The 20,975-nt window shown below is 41.6% G+C and overlaps 1 protein-coding gene across 1 annotated transcript in view; it reads left to right on the top strand.

The window, feature by feature from the left end:
* The first annotated feature begins 2,232 nt into the window (after positions 1-2,232).
* FOXR1 (forkhead box R1) overlaps positions 2,233-20,975 on the top strand; it is a 26,757-nt gene continuing 8,014 nt past the window's right edge. The window contains exons 1-3 of the mRNA XM_044666373.1: positions 2,233-2,356; positions 8,820-9,013; positions 9,870-10,078. Coding sequence (XP_044522308.1) covers positions 2,233-2,356; positions 8,820-9,013; positions 9,870-10,078 — 527 coding nt within the window. The remainder of the gene's footprint in view (positions 2,357-8,819; positions 9,014-9,869; positions 10,079-20,975) is intronic.

A 20,975-nucleotide genomic window follows, 5' to 3' on the forward strand; every position in this document is an offset into this window, starting at 1 on the left:
CCTCCTCTCTCTAAGTTTGACCACTTTTTCATTTTTTAAAACCTTTCCCTTCCATCTTAGAATCAATATTATGTATTGATTCCAAGGCAGAAGAACGATATGGGCTGGACAATGGGGGTGAAGTGACTTGCCTAGGAAGTGTGTGAGACCAAATTCGAACCCAGTACCTCCTGTCTCCAGGCCTGAGCCTCAAACCACTGAGACACCTAGCTTGCCCCCCTTTAATAAATGCTTATTGCCTGACTTATTTGCATATGCATAATAGGATAGAAAAAGAGGCTTAAGTATGACACTACTCATCTCTATTATGTCCAGCTTTCCTTTTTAAAAAAAAATCTATAAGATCAACCAGAGCCTTTCAGAAGCTGCCCTGCTTAACTGGTCTCATTGCCCTTCCTTCTGTTCTTTCCTCTCCATAGGACCAAACATCTTACACAAAAGTATTTTTCTGGGCCCCTCGTCAGGCCCTGTAAATTAGGGTCACTGGATGTAACAACTGGAAGGAAGGCTTTGGGGGGTGCGTTCCCTGGGTTTCAAAATGAGGGCAACTGATCCATTTTTCCTCCCCACTTAGTAAAGGTTCCTTTGAATTAGTACGTGAAAATTCAGCAACTAAACTAGAGAGAAGAAAAGGCACAAAGGACAGTGGGCTAGATGGCTGCGAACGACAGAAATTCTCTATCATAGAGGATATTCTCTATACCTTCTGGCTGTGAACAGGAGCAGAGGGCTGTGGTCCTCCAAATGGTGTGAAGCTTCTTAAGATTCTCCCAGCTTTCCTTTTGTATGTATGGGGAAAACTCCATCTGAGGATGTGTTAGAGATGCTCACTCTTTTGGGGTGTGGGGAGGGAGGTCTAAAATAGTGGTTCGTGAGGGTGGCACAAGGCATTATTTATTACTTCACTTGCAGACCTTAGCTTTGGTATCTTTGAGGAAAGTTCTTTATTGAAGGCCATAACTATGGAATTGGCAAATTTCCTAAGGTATTCAGGGTTAGCCAACAACCTTCCCTAATCCAATTTCTAGTGCCTTTCCTCCCTAGCTATAATATATTTAACTTTCTTCAGTGTGTCTGACATTTCATGATCCCATTTGTGGTTTTCTTGGCAAAGATGCTGGAGGGGTTTACTCTCTATTTCTTTCTTCAGCTCATTTTACAGATGAGGAAACTGAGGCCAACTGGGGAAAGTGACTTATCCAGGGTCACATAGTATCTGAAGCCAGATTTGAACTCAGGAAGATGAATCTTCCTAACTTCAGGCCTGGTACTCTATCCACTGCTGCCCCAGAAACAATCAGTTGGCAAAGACAAACAAGGTTAAATGACTTGCCCAGGGTGACACAGCTGGTGTTCAGGGTCAGATTTGAACTCGGGAAGATGAATCATCCTAACTCCAGGTCTGGCACTATCCACTATATCACCTACTACCCCTAGTATATTTAACTACTTTGTGTTTATTTCTATTCACACACACACACACACACACACACACACTTGTTGCTTCCCCCATTAAAATGTAAGATCCTTGTCAGAATGAAAAATACCATCCGCCTCCAGAGAAAGAATTGATGGGGTCTGAATACAGGCTGACACATTCTATATTTCACTTTATTTCTTCTTTTTTTTTTCACTTGTTCAAGTTCTCTTTTACAAAAGGACTAATATGCAAAGATGTTTTGCACTCTTACACATGTAAAATCTGTATCAGGTTGCTTACCGTCTTGGGGAGGGACGGTGGAAATCTGGCTCAAACTTAAAGAAAATGAAACTTAAATTTTATTTTGTCATGTGATTGAGGAAAAAAAAAACAAGTAAAAAAGAAAAAATGTAAGGTCTTTGAGAGAAGGGAATGGAGCTAGCACACATTAGACATTTAATGTTTGTTGATTGATACATTCATTGACTTTGTATCACCAGAGCCTAACATGATTCTTTGTACATAGTAGGAGCTTAATAAATGCTTGTCGACTGATTGATTCTCCCTTCCAGGTATCCAGAGGATACATTATGTTCCTAAGGCTTCTAAACCACAGAAATGGAAGCCAGGGATGGGCCAACTAAGATTAAGAGGGAGGGAGAGAGGGAGGGATCATTTGATTGGATCACCCTCTGAAATACTGAGGAGTTAAAGACTTTCCCCACCACCTGTGTGGAACTAAAGAGCAGAGGCTAAAGGAGTCAGATCTCTTTGCTCTTTGGAGGTATGTTTCTCTCCTCACTCCCCCCAAAATGAATCCCAAGCTCCAGAATCGTGAATTCTGGGAAAGCCTCCATGGAAAGGTCCCAGGTCTGCTGGACTGGAAAATGAATGAAGAGTTAAAGCTAGCGACCACCACTGACCAGCTCCCCAGAGGTGAGTGAGCGATGTAACCAATGAGGGAAGGAAGCCAGGGCTGGGGGGAAGGAGGCTGAGATTCTATGAGAGAGGAGAGGAGAAAGCAGGGGAAAGTTCCCCTTTATTTATCCCACAGTCCTTTCATCACTTCTTAGAAAAATGCCTTCCTGAGTATCAAGGAAGCCTGGCTTTGCTTCCAAGCCCTACCACTAACTAGTTGTGGGAGCTAAGGCACGGGATAACTAACAGTACTAGCCAGTGAAGCAGGAAAGGATGTAAGCAGCTAGACTAAAAGCCCTCTGAGGGCAGGGACTGATACTGTTCCGTATCCTCTTCCTTGCCTAATACCGAATTTAAAAAAAAAAAAAAAACATTGGTATTCCTGCCTCTTGTAAGGATCCATAGCCAACCTTTCTAGTTCTGGGCCTCAGTTAGCTCTTCTGTAAAATGAGCAGGTTGGATCAGCTTTATTTAAAGTCCCTCTCAGTGCCAGGGTTCTGCCACCCTGTTCTTACTGAGGGCAGACAGGACTCCTAAAGGACTCAATACCCCTTTTGTAGTTGATTTGTTTTAGTCACATCCGACTCTTTCATGTCTCTATTTGGGGTTTTCTTGGCAAAGATACTAGATCAGTTTACCATTTCCTCCTCCAGTTTATTTTACAGATGAGAAAACTGTGGCAAATGGTGAAGTGACTTGCCCAGAGTCATACAGCAAAGATACAAAGGAGTGCTTTGCCATTTCCTTCTCTAGTTCATTTTATAGATGAGGAAACTGAGGCAAAGGGGGATAAGTCACTTGGCCAGGGTCACAGAGCTAGTCAGTGTCTGAGGCCAGATTTGAACTCAGGAAGAAGAGTCTGCCTGACTTTCTCTGCCCCAGAAACATAGACAATTAGTTAGAAAGGACCTTAGAAAACATCAAGTCAAATCTCATGCGACAGATGTTCATACTCCTTTTAGCTCAAGAAGTAGTAATAATCATAAAAGCTGACTTTCACAGGACTCTTTAAATTAAGGTTTGCATTTGGTCCTCACAAAACACCCTGTGATATGGGTAGTATAAGTATTGTCATTCCCATTTTACAGGTGAGAAAGCCAAACGTCAGAGACTGTGACTTGCCCAGAATCACAATGCCAAAAAATATTCAAACCCAGGTCTTCTCAGGGCTCTTTTCACTACCCTCTACTTTGTATCCCTTGCACCTAGCATAGTGCTCAGAACTTAATAAATACTTCTCCATTAATTGTTACTTTTCTAAGTTATTAGCTCCCCATTGCTGCTCCTACAGCGCTTAGATTCTGGACCTTTCTTCTTAGCCCTGGAGAATTTGTCTTGTAGGGTTCTCAGATGTGTCTGATATTTCTCTCTGATTGTCTCAGTTTCTCTTTGTGTCTCAGTCTCTCTCTCTTCCACCCTGGTCTGTCTGTCTGTCTCCCTCTGCCCCCTTTTTCCCTCCCTCCCTCTCTTCTTTTCCTCCCCCTCTCTTTCTTCTCTCTCTATCTCTGACTTTCTCTCTCTCTCTCTCTCTCTCTCTCNTCTCTCTTTCCCTCCCCTCTGTCTTCTCTCTCTCTCTCCCTCCCTCTCTCTTTCCTTCTCTCTCTGTCTCTGACTTTCTCTCTTTCCTTTTCTCTCCCTGTCTTTCAAACAGCTAAAGGAAAAAGGCCTGAAAAGCCCCAGATGAGGGATTCTTAGGCATTTTTTATGTTATGGATCCCCTGGGCAGTCTGGCAAAGCCTAGGGACTCTTTTTCAGAATGTTTTTAAATACATAAAATAAAAATACATAAGATTCTAGGAATCCAATTATATTCAAAATTAGTTATTAATTTTTTAAGAAGACAAGTTCAAAGACCCAGGTTAATGCTTAGCATATAGCAGGTGCTCTGTAGATATACTTGTTAACTAATTTGTTCCAGGTTCCCCAATTGAGGGCTGGTGTGGTGGGTAGGTAGGTAGGCAGCCTTGCTTTTGGGATCAACAGAGATAAAGTTGATGAATACACAACTCTGGATTAGACTCGGGAAAAGAAAACTTAAAACCAGCCAGCATTTCCTCAGTTTTCACTGTGAACCAAACCACCTTGACCGAGAGAAGTGAATCTTGGTCTTGACCCTCTGGGAGAGCTTTCACATGGCCAGGGGAAGGCTAGTTTCTCTAGAGGAAACACAGACAAACTTAGCAGGAACCCAGGTGTAAAGCACTGGGCTAATAATCCCCAGGCAGGCAACTCAACTCATAAGAATTTATTAAGCTCCTATTACATGCTAGGTACTTGGGATACAAAGACAAAAATGAAACCTCTCTAATGCTGCTGGGAAATAAGTATGAAGAAATTAAATATCTGATATATACAAAGTGATATTTCAATATGAAGGGGAGTTAATTATTAACAGTGATTAACATTAACAACAGAGGCAGCTAGGTGGCTCAGTGGATAGAGCTCTGGGCTTTGAGTCAGGAAGAATTGAGTTCAAATCTAGCCTCAGATATTGGCTGTGTGACCCTGGGCTAGTCATTTAGCCTCAGTTTGCCTTAATCCATTGGAGAAGGAAATGGCAAACCTCTAGTATCCTTGTCAAGAAAACCTCATGTGGGGCAGATGGGTAGCTCAGTAGATTGAGAGCCAGGCCTAGAGACGGGAGGCCCTGGGATCATATCTGACCTTTCCTATCTGTGTGACCCTGGGCAAGTCACTTAAGGCCCATTGCCTAGCCCTTACCACCCTTCTGCCTTGGAACCCATGCATAGTATTGATTCTGAGATGGAAGGTAAGGGTTTAAAAAAAAAAGAAATAAAACCTCATGGACAATTCTAACCTGCTACAGTCTGCAGGGTCATGAAGAGACAATCAGATACAACAACAATATAGCAATGGGGGGGGGAGGGAGGGAGAGAGGAAGAAGAGGAGGAGCAGCTCTGGGTCTGGAGTCAGAAAGACCCAGTTCAAATCTAGCCTAAGATACTAGCTGGACAAGTCACTTAACCCCAATTAACTAGCCATTGTCCTTCTGTTTTAGAGTTGTTACTGAGATCACAAGGAAGGATTAAAAACATATAGATAGATAGATAGAAAAAGGGTTCCAGAAAGCACAATGGAAGGGTAGGGTAAGGTAGAGTAGGAATACAGTAGGGGTGGAGCAGAGGTGGCTGAGCATGATGGAGCTAGGAATGGTGGTCATGGGAGGAACTTCAGCCTCTGCAGACAAAGCCTCAGAATCCCAGGGATGTTTAGTGTAACCAAAAGTCAGCAGAAATACAATTTAAATAAAACAAAGTACCTACCCTTATGGTCTAAATCAGTTCCCAAACTTTTTTGGCCTACCACCCCCTTTCCAGAAAAAAATATTACTTAGCCCCCTGGAAATTAATTTTTTAAAATTTTAATAGCAATTAATAGAAAAGATAAATGCACCTGTGGCCATCACTGCTTCCCTGGATCGCTGCAGCACCCACTTTGGGAATCACTGGTCTAGAGGTTAGGAGAGGATCCAATAAGACACAAACACAAAAAAACTTTAATAATTCTGTGAGGGGCAGCTAAGTGGCTCAGTAGATCAGTAGAGAGCCAGGAAGATCTGAGCTTAAATCTGGTCTCAGACATGTACTAGCTGTGTGACCCTGGGCAAGTCACTTAACCCTATTGACCTAAGTTTCCTGAGGTCATGAAGAGTCAGACAACTAAAAAGAACTAAACAGCACAAGATAAGCATGTTGGAGAAGGACTAAAACATTATGTGTGACATCCAGGGGGAGGTGGCAGACCCAAAGGCCTTTGTGGAGAAGATGCCATTTGAGTTGTGCTTAAAAGCTGAGCTGGAACCCAACGGAAGAAGGTAGGGGTAGAGACCTTCATGCCAATCTTCCCTTTGGCACGTGCCCCTTTGTTCTGCCCTCTGCCTACTTTCACTGCCTTCTTCAGTTCTTCCATCTCTGCTTCCTGCAAATACCTAGTGCGTCCTTCCCGGCTCCATGAGAGTCAGTGCCCCAGCTAATTTCAGAAGAAAAGGGCTCAGGGGCAGGATGTCCCATGAGAATGAAATGTTTGAACCCTTTTCCTGTCTCTTTTACTGCCAGGGGCCAACGACAGAGTCCAATACCCCAAACCTCCCAGGCCTTTCAACCTAAGTGTCATTCTCGTCCTTCTTTATCTCTCACTTCCCTCCACACACACACATTCGGTCTGTTGCCATGGCCTGCCGATTTCCCCTTTGCAACATCTCTCCAATCTATCTCCTTCTCTCCAATGCTGTTACCTCTCTAGTGCAGGCCCTCATCATCTTACCCACATTATTATTTTTAAACCCTTACCTTCTGTCTTAGTATTAACTCCAAGAAAGAAGAACAAAACAGGTTAGGCCATCAGGACTAAATGACTTGCCCAGGGTCACACAATTATGAAGTGTCCAAGGCTAGATGGGCACGCAGATCCTCCCATCTCCAGGCCTGGTTCTCTATCCACTAAGCCATGTAGCTGCCCTCAATCCTGGTTTATTGCAGTGGCTACTGGTGGGTCTGCATGCCTTAAGTCTTTCCCTACTCCATTCCATCTTCCATTCAGCCACCAAAGGGACTTCCCTAAAGGGTAGGTCCAATCATGTCATTCCCTACTCAGTAAACTCCAGAGACTCCCTATCACTTCCAGGATCAAATACAAAATCCCGTTTGGTGTACAAAATTCTTCATAATCTACCGCACCTTTCCAGTCTTCTTATCTGCTCCCAATGTCCTTTTGCATCCTTACTGTTCAAGAACAAGACACTCCATTTCTCAACTCAACATTTCTCTGGCCATCCCCAATGCCTGGAATGTTCTCCTACCCCACATTAGGACTACCACTTCTTTCTGCTTCTTTTAATCAGTCAATCAAGAAACATTTACTGAGCACTATGAGCCAGGCACTACTCAAACTCCCAACTAAATCTAGGAGACAGCTAGGTGGCTCAACAGATTGAGAGCCAGACTTGGAGATAGGAGGTCCTGGGTTCAAGTCTTTTCCCATGCCCTTACTGCTCTTCTGCCTTGGAACCAATGCACAGTATTGATTCTAAGATGGAAGGTAAGGGTTCAAAAAAATTCCCATCTTCTAAATAAAGTCTTTCCTAAACCCTCTTAATTCTAATGTTTCCTTTTTTAAATTATTTCCTATTGAAGAGGAAAGTAAAAACATGAATCATGTAACCATGGAAAATTTTTCTAAAAAAATAAAATACTTAAATCTAAAAAAAAATTATTTCCTATTTATCCTGTAGGAGTGTATGGTGGTATTCAGGGAAAATAAGTCCCTTTGGGGGTGAGGGCTTGCTGAATCCTTTCTTCTTCCTCTCAACCCCTCCTGTGACTCTAAGAAATTTGTAGTATGTGAAGCAGTCATACCCTGATAAAAACTGTCCCAGCAGATGGTCTAAGCCAGGTTGAGGGTAACCAACAGCCCTCAGACCTATTGATGACTTAGGGGATGTCTACCCCTCTAAAGATTTCCTCTGGCGGAAGGCATAGATGAGAACAATTTGTTCCAACAGTCATGAAAGTGGCAGAAGCAGGCATGACGGAGCTTGGTTAGACATGGAAGAAGCCAAGGTCATCCATTAGATCCTTGGCCATCCCCGCTCATCTTGACTTTGGTCTTGCCACTGGACTTTGATGACTCTAAAAGAGAGAGTGAGGCTGATGACTTTGTGCAACTCTGCCTCATTTAAATCCAATTCATGCACTAGTCAAAAGGCATCACCATAATACATATATAACCTAGATCGAATGGCTTGTCAGCTCCAGGAGTGGGGAGGGAAGAAGGGAGGAGACAATCTAGATCAAATAATTTCAGAAAACTTATGTGGAAATTTGTTATTAAAATTTTTAAAAATTTAAAAACCAAAAGGCATCACCAATAGTGATGTTATTTTAGTCTTCTTCAAGTAAGAAGGATGACAACCAATTTGTTCTGTATAAAGCTTGTTTGTAGAGATTTATTTGCTTTTTGCTTCAATTTTAATCTCCTTGGAGGCAAGGCTATCTTCTGTCTCTTTTTGATGTCTAGCACTTAGCATAATACCTGGCACATGTTGTGCAATGCTGTCCAACTCTGCGTAACCTTCTGGACCATGGCAGACCAATATTATCCATGGGGTTTTCTTGGCAGGAGGATACTGAAGTGTTTTGCTATTTCCTTCCCTAAGGCAAAAAGAGGTTGGATGACTTGACCAAGATCGCACATCTAGTAAGTGTCTGAGGCCTGCTTTGAACTCAGATTTTCCTGCCTCCGGGCTCAGAGTTCTATCCACTGAGTCATCTAGTTTTCACTTGGCACACAGCAGACACTTGATAAATGTTTATTGACTGATTCCTCAGGTCCCCTAAGGAGATTAGTGCCTTTGGGAAGAAGAGTAAGCTTGGCAAGGGGGAAGTTGGAGAGAAGGCATTGCTGGGGAGTGCTAGGCAAGGTAAGGAGGGACGGAGGCCATTAACTTTCCTATTCCATGCAGATACTGCCTTGGAACCTAATTTATGGATGTGGGTGGATCTCAACATAGTATGTCCTCCTCCTAAGAGGCAGGCTTCAAAGGAACCAGACCCTCCATCCCCGAAAGAAGAAGAAAATGCTTCTTGCTCAGAGGACAGCGTGCAGCTCCAGCCCTCCATCAGCGAACAGCCCCAGGCCTCCACCAGTGAACAAGAGGTATGGATACAGGTCTTCTCCTGCCCCTCAAGAAAACCTCCTCAGCCTCCTTTTAGGGATAATAAATGATGCTACCCTATCCCATAGAGGGCAGCTAGGTGGCAGCCTGGAGAGAGGACCTGGAGTCAGGAAAACTCATCTTATCTTTGTTACAGATAAAATTAATATAGATGGATATATTTAAAGATATTAGGGTTGTATTAACAGCCATATTGATAATTAAAAAGAACCAGGTGCCTGCTAAGATCTAATTCGAATCGACCACCATACCTTCCTCTTGGCTGCTTCATAGGAAAGAGAGCATGTCCCAATCACGTCCAGAGTCTTATACCTCTCTCTATGTAATCACACTTCCTGCCCACTTGTATATGTACAAAAGGAATTGTGGGAAATGTAGTTTTGAGAGTCCTAAGTGTCCACAGGAAGTTTAGACCAGGGACCTCAAAAATCAGTTCAAAGAGCCTCAAGGAATCCCAAATTTCCAATATCACATCTTCCTGGGTTCAAATCTGGCCTCAGACACTTACTAGCTATATGACCCCGGGCAAGTCACTTCACCCTGTTTGCCTCAGTTTCCTCAGTTGTAAAATGAGCTGGAGAAGGAAATGGCAAACCACTCCAGTATCTTTGCCAAGAAAACCCCAGAGGGAGTCATGAGTGGGACATAACAAAAAATGACTGAATAACAACCCCATCCCATTAGATGATATCCATCCCATTGTCTCCTGTCCCATCTGATTTGAGGGAACAATTTCCTAGTGAGGAATCTTTTCTCACTGCTCGACATCAAACCCTAGTTGCCTACAAACCTAGCCCCTAAATCTAACCCCACACCTGACTCTATATACTCTCCTAGCTCACAGACGAGGAAGAAGAGAACACCTCCACAACTCTGCCATCACTCCACAAAAAAGAACTCCGTCAAGGCTTTCGGAGACATAGGAGCACCCAGATGGGGGTCCGGTGGTCCAGGCCTCCCCTTAATTATTGCCACCTAATTGCCCTAGCACTGAAAAACAGCCCTCCTGGAGGGCTCAACGTCCAGGAGATCTACAACTTCACTCGGTATGTGCCCAGCATAAGGGTGAAGGTGCAGGGGAGGGAAAGAAGGCAGAGTGGCAAACAGGGACAGAGGGATCCCGGATGAGTGGCTTTTGCCATTCACCTGACCTGGTTCCATAAATATGGCAGGTTTACTCCACGTACCATAGCAGGGTACTGGGAATAGAGCAGGCTCGATGATGACTGAAATTCCCATTAGAGAGTCATTCCTTTGATTGATTCTTTGTTCCATGTTAAAATACAATTGCCTTTGGTTGTCAAGAATGCATTAAGCCTTATTATTAAGCCTTATTGGTTAGATCTCACATGAATGAATATCAGCTCCTTTCTCCAGAGTAGATTTTATTGGGGAATATTCTTTAAGTGCTTATTATGGTGACAAGCGCTACAATCAGTGCTGGGGGATACATTGCCCCTGTCCTCAAGGAGCCAACATTCTAATGGGAGAGACAAAATGCAAATAACTGGACATATGAGATCTACACAGCATTAATGGAGACAACCTCAGAGGGAAAGAACTACCAATGTACCAGACTGGGAAAGGCTTCCCCTAGAAGGTGGAATTTGGGCTGAGTCTTGAAGAAAGCCAAGGAAGCTTGGAGGTGAGGAGGAAACATTCTGGGCCTGGGGGACAGCTTGTGAATAGGCAATGAGATAAAGTGTGTCCTTAGAGGAACAGCTAGGATTGTGTCTCAAGATTATAGACTCTCTAGAGCAGGGGTCTGCAACCTTTTTGGCTGTGAGAGCCATAAACGCCACATTTTTTAAAATGTAATTTCGTGAGAGCCATACAGTGCTCACAGTGCACTCCTGTAACAGCGCCTGAAAAAAACTTTATGGCTCCTGCAGAAAGAGCCATATCTGGTCCTCAAAAGAGCCAGATATGGCTCGAGAGCCATACGTTGCCAACCCCTGCTCTAGAGGGTATAAAGGATAGCTAGGTGGTGCAGTGGATAGGGTTCTGGATCCAGAGCCAAGTCGTCCTGAATTCAAATCTAGCCTCAGACACTTACTCTCTATGGGACCCTGGGCAGTGTAGTATACAGAATTGGGGTCATATAGTTTTTTCTAGCTTACTATATGACCCCAATTCTGTATACTACAGCAGGTCACTTAATTCTGTTTGTCTCAGTTTCTTTATCTATAAAAATGAGCTGGAGAAGGAAATGGCAAACAATTCCAGTATTTTTGCCCTCAAAAACCCAAATGAGGGATTCAAAAGAGTCAGGCGCAACTGAACAACAACAATAACAAAATATGAGATTAGAAAGGCAAAAAGAAGCCAGGTTGTTGAAGGGGTTTAAAAGCCAAGCAGAGGATTTTATATTAGGAATAGTATATAGAGGGGCAGCTAGATGGCAAAATGGAGAGAGAGCCAGGTCTGGATTTGGCAAGTCCTAGGTTCAAATTTGGCCTCAGATACTTCCTAGCTGTGTGAACCTAGGCAAGTCACTTGATCCCAATTGCCTATCTCTTGCCCTTCTTTCTTAGAGTTGTTACTAGAATAGAAAATATGGAATTTTTAAAAATAGTATATAAACAGAAGAAGGTCCAGAACAAATCCTTGAACAGCACCATTAGTGGGTGTGATCAGACTGAAAATTTAGCAAAAGATCCTGAGGACAAGTAGGAGAACCTGGAGAAAGCAAAGTCATGAAACCTAGAGAGGAGAGACTATCCAGAAAAAGAGAGTGGTTGACAATATCAAAGGGCTACAGAGAAATCAAGAAAGATCCAGGAAAGGTCATTAGATTTGACCACTAAGAGATCATTGTTAACTCTGGAGAGAGCAATTTTAGATGAATGGTGAGATCAGAAGCCAGATTGCAGAAGATTTTAAAAGAGTTAGGAGAAAGGAAATGGAGGTACCAAGTGTAGACAGCTTTCTCAAGGAGTTTAGCCTTTAAAAAGAGACATATAAGATGACAGATGGTAGGGATAGTTGAATCAAGTGAGTGTGTTTTAAAAATAACTTTAAAAAACCCTTATCTTCTATCTTAGAATCAATATCACGTATCGGTTCCAAGGCAGAAGAGTGGTAAGGGCTAGGCAATGGAGGGTAAGTGATTTACCCAGGATCACACAGCTGGGAAGTATCTGCATCGAGATTTGAAACTAGGACTTCCTTTCTCTAGGTCTGGCTCTCAATCTACAAAGCTACCCAGCTACCTCTAAAAAGAAATGTTTACTGATATCTTTTGTTTTTATATCACTTAAAGCTTTCAGCATCTCTCTCCTCCTTGTCCTCTCTCAGAGAGCTATCCTATATGACAAATATTTAAATTAGTTTATTTGATAATATTTTATTTTTCCTCAATTACACTTTTAAACAATTTTTACTTTTTTTTTAATTTCAAGTCCTAAATTCTCTCCCTCCCCTCTCCTTTGCTGTTTATAGAGACTTCCCTTTTATCAATGCATCTTAGAATTTTTTAATAGTAGGGGAAACACAGACATTTTGTAAGCATCAGGAAAACAGCCAGATGCAAGGAGAGTGAAAATATGTGAGAGTAGAGACAGAAGAAATGCAATCTGTTAGAGAAGACAGTATAGAATGGGATTCAGCTATGTAGAGGGATTTGCCTTGGCAAGGACGATGGCTATCTACCTCAATGCATGAGACAGGATGAAGTCAGAGTGAGGAGGGGAGAAGCTGAAATATTCCTAGAATGACCTCAAATTTTTTTTTTCTAAGTAGGAGGCAAGGTCCTCAGGTAAGAGGATAGAGGTGCCAGGAGAGGTTTGAGAAGAGGCCATTATGGTGAATAAATTAGGGAGGGATAGAATGTCTGCCTTGTTGCAGTGAAGGACAAGTTAAAATTATGGAACATACATTCATAGAGGACCCAGTCAGCACTGATTTGTAATTTGTTTTTTCTCTGGCTCTACTCATTAGCAGTAAAGTCTGAGGATTCTGGCCTTATTCCACTGAAACCCCTCTTTCCAAAGGTACTGAGGATCCTTTCTTTGCCAAATCCAATGGCCTCTTCCCAGTCCTCATTCTCCTGGGCCTCTCCTGTCCGGCACTCTCTCCTTGATACTTTCTTCTCTCTAGGTTCTCAGGACACCATTCTCTCCTGGTTCTCCTACCTCTCTGAACACCCTTTCTCTGTCTCCTCTGATGGATCTTCCAGATCACACCCTCTAAGGGTTCTGTCCTAGGCCATTTTCTCTTCTCACTCCTTACCATTTCACATGGTGAGCTCATCAGTTCTGTGGATTTAATTACTCTCTTTTTATATTTTTAAATCCTTACCTTCCATCTTAAATTCAATGCTTTGTATTATCTCCAAGGCAGAAGAGCAATAAGGGTTAAGCAATGGGGGTTAAGTGACTTGTCCAGGGTGGTCACACAGCTAGGAACTATCCACCGCCATATTTGAACCCAGGACCCTCAGTCTCTAGGCCTGGCTCTCAATCTACTGAGCCACCTAGCGGTTTCCTAACTTCTTTTTGCTAATGATTTCCAAATCTACATTTCTTGTCCTAGTTTCTCTTTACAATCTTGCATCTCTAGCTGCCTTTTAGATATCTTAAACTGGATATCCAGCAGACATCTTGAACTAACATAGCCAGAATGGAACTCACTATCTTCCCTCCTAAACCCTATCCACCTCCTTTCTTCTCTATTATTGTAAAGGGCAACAGCATCCCAGTTTCTCGGGCTTCCAATCCAGGAGTCATCTTTGATTTCTCACTATCTCTCATCCCCCATCTCCAAGCTTTTGCCAAAGTCTGTTGATTTCACCTTTAAACATCTTTAGAGGGGGCAGATTGGTGGCTCAGTAGGCTGAGAGGTCCTGGGTTCAAATTTGACATCAGACACATCCTAGCTATGTGACCCTGAGCAAGCCACTTAACCCCCATTGCCAAGTCCTTACAGCTCTTCTGCCTTAGAACCAATACACAGTATTTAATTATCCAAAAAGAAAAAGAAAATTTAATTGTTAGCTCTCCCAGATCTTTAAAGAGCTACTATGGCACATCCATTTAATTAATCAATAAACAATAAATAAAAATCAATTAAGCACCTATTGTTCTGTTCTGTGGATGCAAAAAAAAAGAGACAAAGAGACAGTCTCTGCCCTCAGAGACTTCACAAGCTAATGGGTAGACCATATGCAAACAAATGCATGTAAAACAAACTAGAACAGGATAAATAGGAAATAATTAACAGAGGGAAGGACTATAGATTTAAGAAGAGCTATTGAGATCAAAGGTAAGGGTTTAAAAATTTTTAAATAGGCCCCCTTCTCTCCTTTGACCCTGCCCCTGGTACAGATCCTCCTCACCTCACCTCTCTAATCAGCCACTAAAGTGATTTTCCTAAAGTATAAATCCAATCATGTCATCCTCCTTACTCAATAAACTCCAATGGCTCCCTATCATCTCTGTTTGGCTTTCAAAGCCCTTCGTAACCTAGCCCATGCTACCTTTCCAGTCTTCTTACATCTTAATCCCAGATACATACTCTACTATCCAGTCTGTTTCAAGAGCAGAACTTTCCATCTCCTAGCCTTTCTTTTTTTTTCTTTTAATTTTTTTTTTTTTAACCCTTGTACTTCGGTGTATTGTCTCATAGGTGGAAGATTGGTAAGGGTGGGCAATGGGGGTCAAGTGACTTGCCCAGGGTCACACAGCTGGGAAGTGGCTGAGGCCGGGTTTGAACCTAGGACCTCCTGTCTCTAGGCCTGACTCTCAATCCACTGTGCTACCCAGCTGCCCCCTTTTTCTTTTTCTTTTAATTAATTATTAAAAAAAAACTCTTACCTCCCCTCTTAGAATCAATCCTATGTATTGGTTCTAAGTGAGAAGAGCGGTAAGGGCTAGGCAGTGGGGAGTTAAGTGACTTGTTCAGGGTTATATAGCTAGGAAGTGTCTGAGGTCACATTTGAACCCAGGACCTCCCATCTCTAGGCCTGGATCTCAATCCACTGAGCCACCTAGATGTCCCCTCTGGGGCATTTTCTCTGATTATCCCCTATGCCTGGCATGTTCTCCTTTCTCTGCTCTATTTACTGGCTTCCTTTAAGTCTCAACTAAAATCCTATCTTCTATAAGAAATCTTCCTGAGCCCCTCTTCATTCTGTAGTCCCTTCCTCTGTGAATTATTTCCTATTTATCCTGCAGAGAGTTTGCTTTACATACATTTGATTACATGTAGTCTCCATTAGATTGGGAACACCTTGAGGGCAGGAACTGTCTTTTTGCCTCTTTCTGTATCCTCTGGATAATGCCTGGCATTTAGTAGGTGCTTAATTGATTTTTGTTTATCATTTATAGATTGATCAAATGGGTGTGCTGGAGCAGCACTTTAAAGACTTCGGACAGCTGACAATTAAATTTTCTTTTTCTTTTTCTTTTTTTTACAATTAAATTTTCAGTTTGAGCATTTGCACCCCAGAAATGGGTCAATTACTATAAATCATGGTTTGATTTATTGTTTTGTTAGCTTTCTAGATTTAAGAAAGAATTCGCAACTACAAAACACTTTTCACACAACTAAAACTGATCTAAATAACTGGAAAAACATTAATTGCTCATGGGTAGGATGAGCTAATATAATAAAAATGGCCATCCTACTGAAATTACTCTACTTATTCAGTGCCTGTCAAACTACCAAAAAAAAAATTTATGGAATTAAAAAAAATTATAGCAAAGTTCATCTAGAAGAACAAAAGAAAGTGTTCATACAAGTTCACCAAAAGTGCCTGTATACATTTCAGCACCCCATTTCCCCCAAGCCTGGTTGTTAAACATTTTCCAACAACCCTCTAGGTGTGGAACATGGGAATGATGAACTCACATGTAGAGATTAATGTAGAGTTGAATTAGGGAAGAGAGGAAAGCCTAGGCAGAGCAGGGATGATGGCCCAGGAAGGACCTGAGAAGTAGTTGAATTTGAAGGTCATGATGAAGAGGAGGAACAGGGTAGGAAAAAAAAGATCATGATGATTTAGAGGCATTTGGGGGTTTATGAACATTGAAGAAGAATACTTTATATATGATGGCAAAACCGAGAGTCAGAACTTCTCTGTGTATAGTTGAGGCAGACAAACTTCTCTCTTGAGTGTAAGTTTATGTTTCACACGTAGATGTGAAGTCAGAAAATGTTCTATGTGTTGTCTAGTGTGACCTTTCCATGTAATGAAGTGTTACATACTTACTCCACTAGAATTCTTCTGCAAAGTATATGTACTGTGTGGATGGAATCTAAAGTGTTCTTTATTTTTTTAAACTCTTACCTTCTGTCTTAGAATAAATATGTATGAATTCTAAGGCAGAAGAGTAGTAAGGGCTAAGCAATTCTGGCATTAAGTGACTTGCTCAGTGTCATAAAGCTAAGAAGTATCTGAGGCTGGATGGGAACCCAGGCCTGCTTCTTTATATGCTGAGCCACCTAGATGTCCCAACTAGAGGATTCTTAAGGCCTACCAAGAGGAGAAATCAACAATTGCCAGGGTAACACAGAATCTGTGTGTGTTTAGGCACACGCTTGCACCCACGTAGATTTTCCTTGACTTTTTTTTTTTTTAAACCCTTGTACTTCGGTGTATTGTCTCATAGGTGGAAGATTGGTAAGGGTAGGCAATGGAGGTCAAGTGACTTGCCCAGGGTCACACAGCTGGGAAGTGGCTGAGGCCGGGTTTGAACCTAGGACCTCCTGTCTTTAGGCCTGACTCTCACTCCACTGAGCTACCCAGCTGCCCCCTTGACTTTTGTTTTGCTCAAGCTCAATTCAAATATTTATGTCGCCTGGGTAAGTATATGCTGGTATTGAGGAGAACTAGCATGTTCAGTGCTCAGGACAGGCAACTAAAACTTTTTTTAAAAAAAAGACAGGATTCAAGAATTCTCTGTCACATTTTGAGTCCTTTGCTTCTTCATCAGGAGAGAGGTAGCATGTTTTATCATTAGTCTCCTGGAATCTTTTCATCGATCAGAGTCCCTAATTCTTTTTCTTTTTTTTTTTTAAATCCTTACTTTCCATCTTAGAATCAATATTGTATATTGGTTCTAAGGCAGGAGAATGGTAGGGCTAGGCAATGGGGGTCAAGTGACTTGCTCAGGGTAATGGAGCTAGGAAGTACCTGTAGTCATATTTGAACCCAGAATCTTCCATCTCTTGGCTTGGCTCTCCATCCACTAAGCTACCCAGCTGCTCCCATCCCTAATTCTCTCAAAGTTGTTTGTCTTTACCATAATGTTGTCATCATATAAATTATTCCCCTGGTTCTGTTTACTTCCTTTAACATCAGCTCATATCTTCCCAGAATTCTCTAAAGTCATTCCATTCCTTTCATCACTTCTTACAGCGCAGCAGTATTCCATTACACTTATAGATTACAACTTGTTCAACTAGTTTGAACAACTGTCCTCTAGTTTATGGGCCCTCTTGTCAGATTCCCATGCTTTGCCTCTTCAAAAAGAACTAAAAATATTTTTTTACATCCTTAGTTTGTTTCCCTTATGTTTCCCTCCCTTCATCAACAATCCTAATTCCCTTTTCTCCCTTCTGCTCCTTTCCCTCTGATTTCTTTATTGAGTAAAATATATTTCTCTTCCCAACTGTATGTGAATATATTTTTCCTTCCTTTGACTAATTCAGATGAAAACAAAGTTCAAGCTATAGCCACTCTCTCCACCCCTTCTTTTTGTCAATCTAGGTGTCTATTTTTTCATCTTGATTATGTAAGATCATTCTCCCTAACAGTCCTTCCCCTCTCTCATCCCCAGTGTATTCCTTCTCTTTTCTATGCTTCTCTTAAGATCAAGACATAACAGAGCCATTCCCCAGACCTTGTCTAATAAATTCCCTCTAGAACCCCTAAGAATGATAGGGTTCAAAGGGGACATGTGTATCATCTTCCCATATTAGAATGTAAGCAGTATATCCTTATTTAGTCTTTTATCCTTGTCAATTCTTGTTTACCTTTTTATGTTTCTATTAACGTCTGTATTTGACTTCACAATTGCTTCAAAGCTCTGGTCTTTTTATCAAGAATGCTTGGAAGTTGGGGGCAGCTGGGGTGGCTCAGTGGATAGAGTGTCAAGCCTGGAGACAGAGTTAAAAACTGACCTCAGGCACGTCCTAGCTGTGTGACCCTGGACAAGTCACTTAACCCTCATTGCCTAGCCTTTACCACTCTTCTGCCTTAGAACCAATATACGGTATTGATTGTAAGATGAAAGGTAAGGGTTTAAAAAAAAAAAAAAAGAATGCTTGGAATTCCTCTTTCATTAAAGTTCCATTTTCTTAGATATCAAGTGATAACATTTGTACAACCCAGTAGAATTACTTGTTGGCTCTGGGAGGTGGGGAGGAAAGAGGGGAGGGAAAGAAAATAAATCCTGTAAACATGGAAAAATATTTTAAAATAAAAAGGTGTTTTTTTTTTAATTTTAAAAAGAAAAATAAATAATAAAATATATTGGATCTGGGGGGAAAAATGAAATAAAGATCCATTTTCCCCCTGTAGAATTATATACATGCGTATGTGTATATATTTATATATATATGTATATATCCTGAGGGCAAGAAAAACTGGGTATACAGACATATACATGCATATTATATACATATCTTCACAGTATATTACATATATATAGGATTAACTTTCCCCTTGCCTGTTTTTAACTAATCAAATCAAAAACTTAAAGTACCCCCTACTTACCACTAAGAGAGTTCACAAGTCACTTACTAAAGTAAGCTCACACTTCCAAAGGTCACTATACCCGACCTTGGGCAGTACTAGGCAGATTGAAAGACTTCCACTGGTTTCTATGAAGAAGGGAGAATGACAAGAAATGACAGGAAGTGACTTGGAAAAAAGAAACATAAAAAAAAAGAGACCAGCATGTTCTAGAGGAATTATTTTCCTGGCTTCTGGAGAGATTGGTTCCAGGGTAGATTCATTCCCTTTCTGGTGTTTGGAGTGAGTGACTGAGATCCCTGCCTTAGCTTTGGAGGAGACTGCATTGGTGGAACTCTGGCTGAAGACACCACCGGGACTTCTGGTTGAGGATTACCAGGATATCCATGTGGAGATTGGATTTGGGGAAGCCCTGCTGGGGCTGAGCCAGACCCTGGAGCAGCACTTAGGGTGGTAGGCCAGACAGTTCTCTATCTTCTTCTTATATTTCCCACTTTAAATATCTCTACCTCTTTGTAAATAAAGTTGCTAAAAGTAATTTTGACTTAAGTTATAATATTTTTAAATCAGTGACCACAATATTACTTTATAATTTTAATATTTAGTCAAAAACCTAAATTTAAACTCTTACAATACATATTCTATATATGTATCTATATACACATATAGATGTGTGTGTATTCAATCTTTTTGGTTGTTACTGTTGATGGTAAGCATGCATCCTTTGCCTTTTAGAATCCAAACTCTATGTTCTTTTATAGAAGTAGCTGGTAAATCAGACTTGTGACACCTTGGTACTTGAAAATTTTCTGGCTGCTTGAAATTCTTTCTGCAGTTGTTCAGTTATTCCAGTGGTGCCCAACTTTTCATGACCCATTTTGGCATTTTCCTGGCACTGATATTGAAGCAATTTGCCATTTCCTTCTCTGGCTCATTTTACAATTGAAGAAACTGGAACAAACAGGGTTAAGTGATTTTTCCCAAGGTTATACAGCTAAGAAAGTGTCTGAGACCAGATTTGAACCCTAGGGAAGGTGAGCCTTCCTGACTCCAAGCCAAGCACTCTCTCTTTCTTCTTTCTTCAACCTTAGATGCTCTAGATTTGGCTATAATGTTCCTAGGAGATTTATTTTCAGATTTCTTTTTATTTTCACTTTGCCCACTGGTTCTAAAAAAATGTCTGACATCCTAGCTGTGTAGCCCTGGGCAAGTCACCTCAACCCCATTGCCTAGTCTTTTCTACTCATCTTGCCTTTGAGCCAATACACAGTATTGATTCTAAGATGGAAGGTAAGGGTTTTTAAAAGGGGGGAGGGGAAGGATTTTTTTCCCTTGGATTTCCCCATCAGGTTTCAATCTGGTACTTTTTCTAAATCTGTTGTAAGAGTTTTTGGAGAGGAGAAGCTCCATATATATGCATATATATATTTCTTCCTGCTACTCAGTCATCATCTTGGCTCTGCTTCCCCAAAAGCTTTCAAAATAGAACACTTAAAAACTAAAAATATCGGGGGCAGCTGGGTAGCTCAGTGGATTGAGAGTCAGGCCTAGAGACAGGAGGTCCTAGGTTCAAATCTGGCCTCAGACACTTCCCAGCTGTGTGACCCTGAGCAAGTCACTTGACCCCCATTGCCCACCCTTACCACTCTTCCACCTAGGAGCCAATACACAGAAGTTAAGGGTTTAAAAAAAAAAAAAAACTAAAAATATCAAATGACGTAGGGACTGAACAAAATATATTTGATCTCCATTGTCTTATCTACTACTTGGGTTGTCCTAAAGATGTTTTCAGCGAATCTTCTCTCCCCTCCTGTTCCTTGCTTCCAGACATTAAAATCAAGCTTCTCCCAGGATCCCCCCTAGATCTTCCCTCTGTGCCTGGGCTCCCTCATCCTGGGGCCTTCTCAACTTTGCCAATCCCTTTGTAAACTCTGTCCCCTTCTCTCTTTAGACTTACTTTATGGGATCCCAGACGTATCCCCCTTTCCTTCTCAGCCTTGTTCTTGGCTTTCAGACTTCAGAAACAAGCATTCCCTACAGTGGTCCCTCCATCCCTCTCCTTCCTTTCCATCTCCCTTTTGTATTGTGGAATTGAAGAATTACATGAGAATGGCGGCTCCTGGAGGGCAAGAAATACCTTTCTGATTAGACTTGTATCCTTAGCACTTAGGACAGAGTTAAGGGCTGAATCCATGCTTCTTTCCCAACATTTTAATTTAATTACATATATATATATATATATATAT

The sequence above is a fragment of the Gracilinanus agilis genome, chromosome 3 (assembly GCF_016433145.1).
Source record: "Gracilinanus agilis isolate LMUSP501 chromosome 3, AgileGrace, whole genome shotgun sequence".
Classification (NCBI taxonomy): Eukaryota; Metazoa; Chordata; class Mammalia; order Didelphimorphia; family Didelphidae; genus Gracilinanus; species Gracilinanus agilis.